A 13,026-nucleotide genomic window follows, 5' to 3' on the forward strand; every position below is an offset into this window, starting at 1 on the left:
GGGTAAATAGTTCATTAAAATAATTATTATTTGTAGCTTAATGTTGTATAAAGTACTGTTGCAGCAATGCCCAATGGGACCCTCTATAGAGGACTATAAATCTCATCAGTACTTTATACAGAAATGCTATTGTTATATAAAGTGTTGTTGGGATGTGTAGTCCTCTATAGCCTGGTACAGCTGATACACATGTAAGAGGCCCCCCAGGCTGCCCAGACCCCTCACATGGGTACCGGCTATACCCCCCTGATGGCGGTGTTCTATCAAAGTTTGTCACTACGTTAGAATGTGTGACCGATGATGTGGTCACACGTTTTAAAGTAATCCCGCCCAGTTTTTTTGGCGGTGGAATGTGTGACCACAAATAGGTGAAGCATTCCAACTTTGTGACTGCGATCTCACATTGCACCCCACTCACAAAGTCAGATAGAAGTGACATTTCAGGACCGATCAACTGTTCCAGGGCAGATCGCTTCTCCTGCACATACTATCTGCGATGCCGATCTGCACTGGAACAGCTGAGAAAGCGTTGGAATGCTTCAACTATTGGCGGTCACACATTCCACCACCAAAAAACTTGGCGGGATTACGTTAAAATGTGTGACCACGTCACCAGTCACACATTCTAACGTAGTCACAAACTTTGATAGAACAGAGGCCCTGTTTGTAATCATTTATTCAGAAAAATTGATTATAATAGGGAACATTACAGTGTAATGTTCCCCATTATAATCCACTTTCCTAATTAAATGAAATAACAGCACACAAACCCCCCCTATCAGACTCACCCAGCCAGAGCATCACAGGATCACAGCCAGAAGGTGTTGATCTGTGCACTGCAAGGGGCGGGGCGTGTGATACACACACTTCTCCTCTCCCGCCGCCCTAGGGACGCAGTCGGGAGAGGAGCATGTTCCTAGTAACTTTTAGATCAACATTTACCTTTTAAAACAGTTTTATGTCCTTTTCCAATATCTAGGTGTGCTTTAGTTGTGTTTGCCTTAGATTGTTCATATTCTAAAACTATACTTAGTAAATGTAAATGCTATCACTGAAATCTCAAGCTTTACATATTAATGTAATTATGACATACATTTTTTTTTATCTTCTTAAATCCAAAGCTTTAATTAAATCACAGCTAAACTTAGAATTGTAAAAAGTTTTTTTCTTTTCTGCCAACAACATTTTGTACTGGCTGCGGTGCATGCTGCATGCTTTAAAATAATACCTGACGATCCTACTATAGAGGCTCTTGGCAGGCACTTTCTGGTATGGGGTGTGAATGTTTATTTTGTTTGCACAGGCATTTTGTTAGTATATTATATACTGCTTATATCTTATTAGCACCAGCTTGGGGTCGTCATGTTCTATTTGTTGTATGTTTTGGTTTACACTGCAGATCTGTTGTGTTCTAATACTCACAAGGCCTTGAGTTTGTTTGTCTATTTATTATGAAGCTTATCAAAAATCACATTGTTCCAGATTATCTTCTGTTACAAGGCTCATATGTTCTACTATCTAAACAGAGACACATTATTTTCTTTTCCCTGTTAGGCCATGTTATCTTTTTCCATATGTGGGTTAATTTCCAAAATGACAGTTTTTGTATAATTTGTTATGGGTTTTTTTTTACACAAGCAATAAAAAAAGAACAACAGCACAACAAAAATATAATGGTAAACATAAAAGTACAAATAAAGCTATATCACCCCCCCCCCTATGTACCACACCTCACCCAAAATGTTTATTCCAAAAGGATAATGTAACTTTTTAAAAAAATATGCATCTTTTATTATAAGAATAACTTGTGATTCTGACCTGAAGGACTTTGTTCATCAACTTTTTGCTATGATACGGTGACAGTTGAGGAAAGAGTTTGGTCACCAAATCAAACAAAGCTTGAATCTTCTAAACCTGGACTCATACAGCTATAGAAATCTGACAGATATTCTAACCATAGATATTCTAACTGTATGCAAAAATAAAAATAAAAGTTTTAGTTTTACACTTTATTTAAAGCATAGTTTTACCTGAGGAGAAAATAGAAATGTTCCTCTGAGCAAGACTCACAGTTGCCTAACAGAACTAAATGCTGTAAAAAAAATATCAAAGAGGCGCAGGGACTCTAAAAATGTATTTGTTCAATAAAACAGAGATTATTCGATGAGATAACTGGCTTTGGTGAGGCTGTCCTTCAGTTGGTACCCAGAATGTGACTTATAGAGGTTGATTCACTAAAGGGAAATACTGTAGGCTATTTCCCTTAGCTTTGAGTAGAACAAAAAAAACAACAACACATTTTTTGCTTGGCCATGATTGGATCGTGGAAGTCTTCATTCACTAAGGTAAGGAAAAATTGCAAAGTGAACAGCCTGTTTGCCTTTGGTAAATCAACCCCCATGAGGAGCCCCAGTCCAAATAGTGAAAGAGTCGACATCAGATGAATGAGTCATCAAACAGCCAATGCGTTTTGGGGGCCAGCACATGCTTAAATTGCTATCTGGGCTTAACTGGACTCAGATGACACAATATTAGCAGCAGCAGTAGCAGCATAAGTGAGCTGGTTGAATGATCATGTCCATCTTATTGAGTTAATAAAGTGATTTACTGTAGACTCTTTTACCATTTGGTCTGGCAATCATGTTATGTTCTTATGTTTTAAGAACCTAATACTGTCTCTACACCATGCATCCATCTCATCTAGGGACCCTACCTGGGAAGAATGGTAAATCAAGATGATACGGAGTGTCTTTCCGTCTTGTTTTCACAAGCAGCTTGGTATTCTCTGTTACTGTTTGCTCATACGGCATGCTGGTGGACTGATGTCTATCATCAATAGAAATTAAAGGTTTTGCCTGCTCATTGCTGCCTGCACATGCAACAAAGCAAATAAAAAGAAAGTAAACCATAGCAAATAATTAAAGAAATTAAGGGTTGCTCTATAACAAAACAAATAATTAAAACTACTTGAAGAAGAACTGATGGAAGACACCTCATAGCAACCAATCAATGCAAGAAAGGTGGGGGGAGAAGCGCTCAAACAGAGTTGTACCTGTCTAGCAGGTGGGGAAGATGGTGTGCTGGGGTCTGGGACCACTTGGGTGAACAGTGGGTGATGGTGATGCAGGATTGGTGGAGGTGGATGTTTTGGGGAGTGCAGCCTTGGGGCTCAGGTTGGAGGGCAATACCATAAACACAGAACAAAACGAAAACAAGGAGATGGGGCCGTGTGAGATCTGAAACAATGGGCATTGAAAAAAGTGTGTACGTGACCACTCACCGCAAGGAAAGTGGTGGCGTGCAGTCATCAACGTGTATGTTGGTGTGGAGGTAGGACTTCTAATGTTGATGGCCGATCTAGATGGTCAACCATGGTCAACCATCTAGATATGTATATATTTGCTTTTTTTCTCCTAAAGTTTATTTTTTATTTACATGTAACACTACATTTTTACACAGGGGGATAGGGGGTCTAAAGGATACACAAATCTTGTATTTTGATGCAAGGTCCCCTGAAATAATCAAACTATAAGAGAGCCAGCTTAGTTTTTAAAAGGACATGCTCCAGGGCTTTATTGTCATGCTTTTCTGTACTGCTTCACAAGACCAATTACACAGCCAGGAAAGTTGGGAGACTTGCATACATGTTCCAAGTTAATGAGGATGATTTACTAAGGCAGTAAAGAATGTCTACTTAGCTAAATGTATAAGATGACCATATGATCACTTTGATTAGCAAATTTTGTGGAAGGGAAATTAAAAAAGAATTGATTTTTGCTTACACATGATGTACTGGTTGAATTGGATAAATTGTATGTTGTAAAGTAGCCACCTCTCCAAGCTCGCTCCCGTGATAAACTAGAATCTCACGTTTAGTTTGCCAATTGTATTGAGATTGTAGTCTATCACGCAAGCGAGTTTCAAGCAGTGGCTACTTTACAACACAAACAGGGACCATGGGGAACAAAAGTAGCCACCCTCCAGAAGGAAGGACAGTGTCGGCACCAATTCAGAGATGATTTGAGGATCTACAGCTGAGTGATACACAAATAAGATACATTTTGTTAACAGTTATGGTACTTGAATGCAGTATTTTTAAGGTTTAACTCCTGAGTTTAGTATTGCTTTACATTCTCAACTCCTCTCATTTCCTTTAGTAAATCAGCCCCAGTGATTTACCATGCTGGTCCCAGAACTTGCACTTTGAAGCATTTTACGCTCCCCCTGACATTTATATGGTAGTATTTGAGGGGAAAAAAACAAGTTAGCAAATGTATCTTATCAGTTATGGTAAACTAACGTCACAAGACATTCAAACATAAAATAAGCACGTGTGATTATGGCATAAGGGCATAAGTAGGAGTTAATATGTGAGAACATCGAACAGTACCTGAACAGTACCTTTCATGGCCGGGGCTGTGTAGACACTTTGCTTCCTCTGTTTTGGGGAAACGTTCTAGGTTTACAATATACAAATAAGGATGTAGTTTAGTTTATACATTTACATATTCATGCATTATAGGATTATAATTCTAAATGAACAAATACTAGACAGGGCAGTGCTGCTAATGGCTACAATCTACCTGGATAGCATGTATTAAACTGGAAGTGAAGTGGATTTTTAAAGGACCATCTTGAGGTTATCCTAGAGAGGAATAATCAAGCCAAATGGAAATCTCATGCAGACAGCCCTGATTCACTTGCTTATTAACTTGGTTTAAGCAGATTTGTAAAGATTGAAGATACATAGGAGGCTAATGTCTTCTTTAGAATAAGGATCTTATTCTTCAAAGAACTTCAACATTTCTACAACAAAGTTGCTGACAGGTACTAAAAGGGTTACATACCTGGCTGTAGACCCTCTGGCTGGAACAAATATGCAGATCAGGAATGTCAGAAACAATATAGAAATTCTCATCTGCATACTTGTGGATCAGTGACAAAAGTACTTAATTAAGTGTATGCATAACAATCTTATCTTTGTTCTGTAAACTAATAATCCCATAATTTATCATGTAATGGAGATGAACAAAGGCAGACATGTTTAAAGTCCAGCCCGTGTGACAACAATGTTTGCCCCATAGATACTGTCGAGTAATGAGTATGAAAGGACAGGAAGTACATTCTTTGCAGGACCATCAGGTCAAAATAAAGGGGAAAGGAAAAACTGTGTTGTACATTGAAGTGTTACATACTGACATGATTTTAGTGACTAGACACAACAAGCTATGCTTCTTAGCAAAGTTCAAATAAATCACATGACTGATATAACGGTTGTGTAATAGCTGTTGACTTACCTCTTCATGTGTGCTGGTTGTCCTATTATCATTTATTTCTAGGCAGAAAAGAATATTTTTTTATGAAGTCTATGTTATATAGATCACATACCCAATATTTAAATCTCAGCAGCTTCTGTGACATAAACCCATTAACATACAATTCCATTCATTAGTTAAAACTTCTTTTATACGAGCCATTGATATGATAGAAGTGTGAAATGAATTTTACCCAGACATACATATATTTATCTCTTGGTTTGTGATCAATCCTAGTGCAGGCCTGAATTAGCCCATAAAGCTATGTTACATAGTTACATAGTTAGTCAGGTTGGAAAAAGATACAAGTCCATCAATCCAATGTAAGTAAAGCCGCACTCAACAGTCTGGACCCAGATGTAAAAAAGTTTATTCCCAGGAATCTAAAACATTACAAGCATAACAAGATCCACAGGCTCTGACATGTTTTACCAAAAAGGCTTAATCATAGAGACATATACTGTACAAGTCCATGAAGTTTACTTTAAGAGAAAAAAATTGAAAAAACATCCATAAACAGAACCCTATGCCCACAGTTAATTCAGAGAAATTAAAAAAAGTAGGGGTGTCAAACTCATTTTGATCGGGTGCCGCATCAGCATTATGGTTGCCCTCAAAGGGCTGGCTATATCTGTAAGTTCATATAAATATATCTACTCTTTATCATGTTAAATAATTGCCTCTGCATTCAATTATTACTGGTTTTAGTAATAGCTTAATAACTAGCTCCGAACATAGAACTCTAGGAAAAAGAATTGGATTTAATGCAATAGTGTGAACTCTCCGGTGGCTGCACAGATTCTATGGTGGGCTGTGCAGAATCTCAGTTGGGATATTCGGGATCTATGGTGGGCTGTGCGGGCTCTCAGGTGGCTGTGCAGGTTCTATGGTGGGCTGTGCGGACTCCCAGGTGGCTGTGCAGGTTCTAGGGTGGGCTGTGCAGGCTCTTAGGTGGCTGTGCAGGTTCTATGATCGGCTGTACAGACCGTCAGGTGGGCTATGAGGGGTCCATGGTGGGCTGTGCTGACTCGCAGGTGTCTGTGCAAGTTCTCTGGTGGTCTATGTGGGGTCAATGTTGGGCTGTGCGGACTCTCAGGTGGCTATGCAGGTTCTATGGTGGGCTGTGTGGATTCTCGGGTGGGCTATGCGGGGTCTATGGTAGGCTGTGCAGACTCTATGGTGGGCTGTGTGGACTCTCAGGTGGCTGTGTGGGTTCTATGCTGGGCTGTGTGGGGTCTTAGGAGGGGTGTGCGGTCTCATCAGGGGCTCTGGTCGGTTGGTGCAAGTGGCGTGGATCCACAGAAGGAGGAGGAGATTTTAGTGATTAATGTGCACTGCCTTTAGTGGCTAATCTACATATTTAACAGTTCATACAATAACAAAAACGGAAAAAAGCACATCAAATATACATAAAACAACGTAAAAAAAATTAAACCATGGAAATAAGTGTAGCGTTACTACATTCAAAATCAAATTAGAAAATAATAAAAAAAATATAAACATCAAAAGTTATATCAATCAACATAACAAACAAAAAATTGTGCAGTTTATCTATTTTGGAAATTAAAATGTTATAAAGCGTCCATTAAATCCAAAGCAAAAAGTCTATTAGATGTGAAAAATCACCACATGATAGTTCACGGGGCAGAAGTTTTCTTTTGATATTTACTGAACATTAAAAAATATTAAAAAGATTCGCTTAACTGCTTCTCCCCTCCAAATTGCTTATTCTTACCTTTCTTTCGCTCTGTTTGCCCACTGGCAGTGAAGAGCAATACCCACTTTTTCCAAGCATAGAGAGGATGTGGCTCATTCTGTTCTCTCGGTGCTGGGTACTCTAATGATCAATTGCCAGACACCAGCGCTGTCATGTGCGGAGGTGGCAGAGATCACACCAGGGCAAAGCAAATTGAGCTTCTTTATTTCAATCCCATCGATAATTGGAGCAAAGGGAAGGGGAGTATAGGCAGCTGGGGAGTGCAAGTGTATTAAACCAGTTGCTTTACCTTTAATCGACAAAGTAAAGGTTCACTGTATGTTAAATACTGCAGAAATAACTCAAAATACATACTCACTAAATATATACTGCAGTTTCTCCTAAAATAAAAACCTATGACTAACGCTGGCCATACACTTTAGCTGCGGGCTGAACAAAAATGTATAACAGCATGGATGGATGAATCTCTAGCTGGGTAAATGGTATTCTGAAAATGGCGGGTGCTGTCAGAATACACAAACAGTGACAGCAGTCACTTTGGCTGCTGTCATTGTTCACCCCAAAAATTTCTAAATGGCTCCTTTGATATTCGTGTGGCATCAAAGGATGCCACACGAAAAAGTACTGACAGGGCCACCCACTGAATGAATTTTGGACGGTTTATCAAGAATCAGCTGAAAATCGCACATTGTATGGCCAGCTTTACTCCTCATTATAACCCTACACCTCAACCGAAACCTGAAGTGAATGCTGATGTATCATTACATTGTTTGGTCAATATAAATATTATCATGGTGATATTAGCACAATAAATGCTTTCATAACAAATATGGCATATTCCCAAACCAATCTACGTCCTATTATATCATGAAAAATGTTTGTGTGCTCAAATGTCTGCTCTCAAATCAGCAGATCCATAACACAAATGCAGATTTCCCTAAACAAGGTCACTTGGACCTGTCATTAATATTCACACTTCACAAGAAACAGTAGGGTGCAATGTTTCCGTATTTTCTATGTAGTACTGCATACTATAGAAACAAGTGTAATAATATTAGTTTAACAGCAATGTGGTATATGTCAGTGCCAAATAAATGTAGAGGAATGATTTTCATGCTATAAACTGAACCTAATTACCTAATGCTGCAAGGTTACCACACTAACCACTGTGCAGTATGTGGTCAACATACTCTTATGTCTGACAGGGGAATGTCATTATGACATTTCTTCTACAGCGTTAAAAGCAATGCTAGCACCTTTTTTCAAATCGCATTGCATCACATCACATGGTAAAAGGCTATTATGGGATATGGTGCGATACAACACATATGTGATAGCTAGGAGCATTGGGGTGCCATTATGAAATACTTATAAAATAATGGGACCAAAGCACACCTAACATTACAACATGTTATGATTGCATTACAGCGATGTGGGCAAGGGCAGCATAGTGATTAGCACTTCTGGGAGATCACAATTCAATTCCTGGTCGGGACACTACTTGCAAGGAGTTTGCATGTTCTCCTTGTACTTGCACCTGTATGTCCCACACTCCAAAGACATACAGGCACGTTCGCTGGCTCCTGTTTAAATTGGACCCAGTTTGTATGTATATGCATGTAGGATAGGGACCTTAGATTGTAAGCTCCTTGTGGGAAGGGACTGATGTGAATGTACAGTATGTGAAGCATTGAGTAAATCGTTAGTGCTATATAATAGATGTGAACGGAGCCTTATTGTTGCATATGGGGGTTGATATGGGGGTTATTTTATGTGATCACTTCGAATGCAAAATTTGCTTAGTGGAATTCCTCTTACCTTTCCAAGTGACAGAATTATATGATGGGTATGTAAGATGATATTAATTAGAAGACCTGGATTGGATGGCTAAAACTGGGGGAAAACAAATAGCATAAATCTCCTGAGAAGCAAATGGAGGACAAAGGTATTGACTTAAAGAACAACTTCATCTTTAATAATTCCCCTTAGTCCCCTGAGTATAGCCTATCTGGGATAATTCCTGAGCCAGCAATATTTTCTCCAACAATGTCCATGCCAGCTTCTCTTCATACCATATGAGTGTCACGACCCCATTAATTTCTATGTGTAAGCTACACTTATGGCACCATCCAGTGGTCCCCACAATACAACTTACCCATATGTGGCATGCGCAGCATGAAGAAGGCCCGGGAGGAACCTTGTCAGAGGGAAAAAAAATCACCAGATCGGGGAGGAAGATTAGTATTATTTTAGATAGGCTGCACTCAGGAAAGAGGGGTTCATGACAAGTTAAGTAAAGGTGAAGTTGTCCTTTAAACTTTTGCAGATGTGTACGCTGCTCTCTGACAAATTTTCTGTTTAAACAGCAGCTTTAAAAGCACGGGTAACGGGCTGGAAACTTTATCTGTACTCCCAAGTGACATCTCCTTCCTTGCCTTTTCTAGCAGATAAGTTATAAGTGAGAAAAACCCATATGATGATGATTTCGTACTGTGTACTGCAAGCTGTGAGAGCAGCGAGAGCAGCTAAAGATGCGCCCACATTAATTCCTTACAAATTATTTACTATATTAGATATAAAAAGACCAAGGCATTCACCATTGTGCAGCAGTATCATTCAGCCTCTTCAGCCAAGCACATGACTGGTATTGAGAAAATATGCAGTAAGCTTCAAAACAATTGTGGCGATCTGTGTAGTCATATTCTCTCCTCATGCAGGTGTTTTCCCCGCACATTCAGCTATACAATAAAACTGGCTCCAAAAAGCAAGAACTTTTTTTTTCTGGGCCAGATTGACGCGTTTCAGGGGCAAGCCCCCTTCCTCAGAATCATAGCTTGCTTTCCCTGAGAGTGGGGTATAAAGAGCCGCCGGGAGCCTGTTTAACCCCTTCAGACTTCATGACGGGATTATTCCATCATTATTCCATCATGGGTTATGAATGGGTTAAAACTCTCTATTACTAGGCTTTTTAGCTAGGAAGTTGATAGCACTGAAGTGGATATCACCCAACCCACCTACACTTTCACAATGGAAACAAATGGTCAATACTGACCTTGGAAGCGGTTAACATATTGGCACAGGAGGTGCCCTATTAAATTTGATAAATTATGGAATAGATGGTTATTATTTGTAGGATCTATGCGTTCTTAAATTTTGGAAAAAAACGTTTTTGGAAAACTAAGGGGGGCTTTTTTTCACATAATAGGGAATGCTTCTGCACTATATATATGTAATGCTTTGAATTTTATATTTACTGAAGTCTCTTGATCATTTGAACATATATGTATGTAAACATAGGTAATGTTTTTTTTAAATTATTATGTATTTATTCTTTTTTATGTTGTTGTTGTTGACACGTGTAACAACTGGATTGGTGTTTGTTTGAGTCCTATGTATTTGTTGTGAAATGTGGAACATTAATAAAATATTTTTTAAAAGTGAAATCAATAAAATTGCCATATGTAGCCAGCACACATTTGATGCCACTAGAACAATGTACTAGAAATAAATACTGCTGTCACATACTAGCAATGGATCTCTGTGACCCAGAAACAGCAACTAATGACTTATTAGCTCCCCTGTCTGATGTATTAACCTTGTCACAGAATAGAGATAAACTGAATGATCTTGAAAACTGTCCTTGGCTTTTATTAGGATATCATTACATCTGTCCCAAGCACAGGTAATTTTGGCAGCAGAGGTTCATTTATGTGTCTCAGTGCTGGCAATCTGCCAAATACTTGACTAAATTTAATATTCCCTTAAGGACTGCTCTACAAAGTCACCGAATGAGCATCCCTGAATAACAGGATTGCTTGTCCTACAAACACACTAACATGCCCAAAGTATGTCATTGTTCACTACACTAAATAACCAATGCTTTTACAGTGCAAATGAGAATGCAGGGCATGCAACTGCAGCCTAGACCAAGGCTGGATGAAGCCTCAGTGGTGCTGTGAGTGCTAAAACCCATTATTAAAGGATAAGTAAACCCATGAACAGCTTAATAGTCCTTTTATGTGGCGGCTGCAATAGTATTCATTTTTTCAGGCCACGAACACTTTCAGCAAATGCAGAAAACAGCTGTTGATTTTGACTGTTACCGCTCTCTGCAGGTAGATGATCAGGAAGTGAGAGAGCAAGCGGTATGTTTTTGCTCAATTACCGATCAATAGAGCCGATGTGTGACAGCTTCAATGTCACAAGTCGGCTTCAACTATAGGGTTGAGTGTAATTCACTCACCCTATAGTTCTCATTTAAGGCCTTTCACATTTTCCTCATTGTGCATATTTTCTTTCCTTCTGTCATATTCATCTACTAATTTTCCTTTGGCGTATTTTAGTGTTAGTTCCTGCTCAGGTCTGGTTTCTAGAGCGTTAAATAGGAGCACTGTATAACTCTGGAAGGCTGCATAGCAGTAATGCCACCACGCGGTTATCTTTAATTTCCTCTGCAATTTCACGTAGCTGTTCTACGGTTTCCAGCATGGCATTCAAATGTTCATGCATTTCCTAGCCTTTTTCTAGCCTCATCTTATATAGCTTGGATAGCAGATATACTGTAGTTTACTGTTTAGGTTAGAACGCTCATGCAGTTTTTGTAACGCAGTCCACATACTTTTCGCTGTATTCTCTTTTCTTATGTGAATGAGCTGGTCATCTTCCACTAGCAGACATATAATTGCTTTTGCTTTCCTGTTCTTCTTGTCCCATTTCTCCATGGGTCTGTCTGTTGCAGGGCCTGTGCAAGGATTTTTGCCAACTCAGGCGAAGGTGCATTTTGCCGCCCCCCCCCCTTCCCCCCGCACGCACGCACCCACCCACACATCACTCCAAGATCCCCATACAGCATACATTATATCTGTGCTCCCTTAAGCTTTAATTGTTATGATGCTTAAAGTGATCGTTTAACTTATTTATCTTTTACAGAGAAAGATAGCAAACAAACTATTTGTGGTTTTTTAAAGTGCACAAATCCCAGCAATAATACATTATATAAAACGCAATGCAGAATACAGATTCGTGGGACGTTCACGGACGTATCGGGCCGCTCCCGGGAAGGACAGGTGCTGCATGTGATTTGTAGGCAGCAGCCTGTTCTTCTCTATGGGAGGACGCGGCCGTACGCTCAAATGAACTGCACATTTGCACGGGTGCGGATGTTCATACTAATACGCAGACAGGATGGATCCTATCTGCATCCGAGCACGGACACCTGCACCCGCACGGATGTGAAATGGCCCACGCTAAGCAGTGTGAATGAGGCCTTAGTGTTGCAGGGAAGCCGGGGTCTCAGATGGGCTGTAAAGGATCTCTGGTGGGCTCTGCAGGGTGTCAGGCTGAGACCACCATAGACCCTGCACATCCCACCATAGATCTTGCACTGCCCACCTGAGTCCCTGCAATCCCCACCAGAGACCCACCCAGAGCCCACCATAGACCTTGCACAGAGACTCTAAGGTGGGCTGTGCAGGATATATGATGGGCTGTGGAGGGTCCCTTTCCCTGCACACATGCTGTTCCTCTTACCTGCAGCTCCCCAGCCTGCTTTCAGGACATGCCTCTTCTTCCTCCAGCCACCGAAGCATCTTGCTGGAGCCTCCGCTGGCCGGGGCCGCGTCTCCCATTGTCCCATCTTCTGTGCCCCATATCATCCTGTGCCTCCATGTTATCCTGTGTCTTCATGTCTTCCTGTGCCTTCATGCCATCCTGTGCCCTCATGTCATCCTGTGCCCCATATCATCCTGTCTTCATGTCACCCTGTGTCTCCGTGCCATCCTGTGCCCCCGTGCCATCCTGTGCCCCCATGTCATCCTGTGTCTTCATGTCATTCTGTGCCCCCATGTCATCCTGTGTCTCCATGCCATCCTGTGCCCCCATGTCATCCTGTGCCCCATGTCATCCTGTGTCTCCATGCCATCCTGTGCCCCCATGTCATCCTATGCCCCATGTCATCCTGTGTCTCCATGCCATCCTGTGCCCCCATGTCATCCT

The 13,026-nt window shown here is 40.6% G+C and overlaps 1 protein-coding gene across 3 annotated transcripts in view; it reads right to left on the reverse strand.

Moving 5' to 3' along the window:
- Positions 1-13,026, reverse strand: part of PPP1R1C (protein phosphatase 1 regulatory inhibitor subunit 1C) — a 38,876-nt gene that overhangs the window by 1,036 nt on the left and 24,814 nt on the right. The window contains exons 3-5 of one of the 3 annotated variants that reach the window (XM_018559505.1): positions 5,298-5,335; positions 4,402-4,456; positions 2,714-2,869 (exon numbers count right to left, since the gene is read on the reverse strand). In XM_018559505.1, coding sequence (XP_018415007.1) covers positions 2,714-2,869; positions 4,402-4,456; positions 5,298-5,335 — 249 coding nt within the window. Of the gene's footprint in view, positions 1-2,713; positions 2,870-4,390; positions 4,457-5,297; positions 5,336-13,026 lie in introns of those variants that run through there. The other 2 variants (XM_018559507.1, XM_018559506.1) reach the window with 2 other exon arrangements.

This window comes from Nanorana parkeri, unplaced genomic scaffold (genome assembly GCF_000935625.1).
Source record: "Nanorana parkeri isolate BGI_ZX_2015 unplaced genomic scaffold, ASM93562v1 scaffold400, whole genome shotgun sequence".
NCBI lineage: Eukaryota > Metazoa > Chordata > Amphibia > Anura > Dicroglossidae > Nanorana > Nanorana parkeri.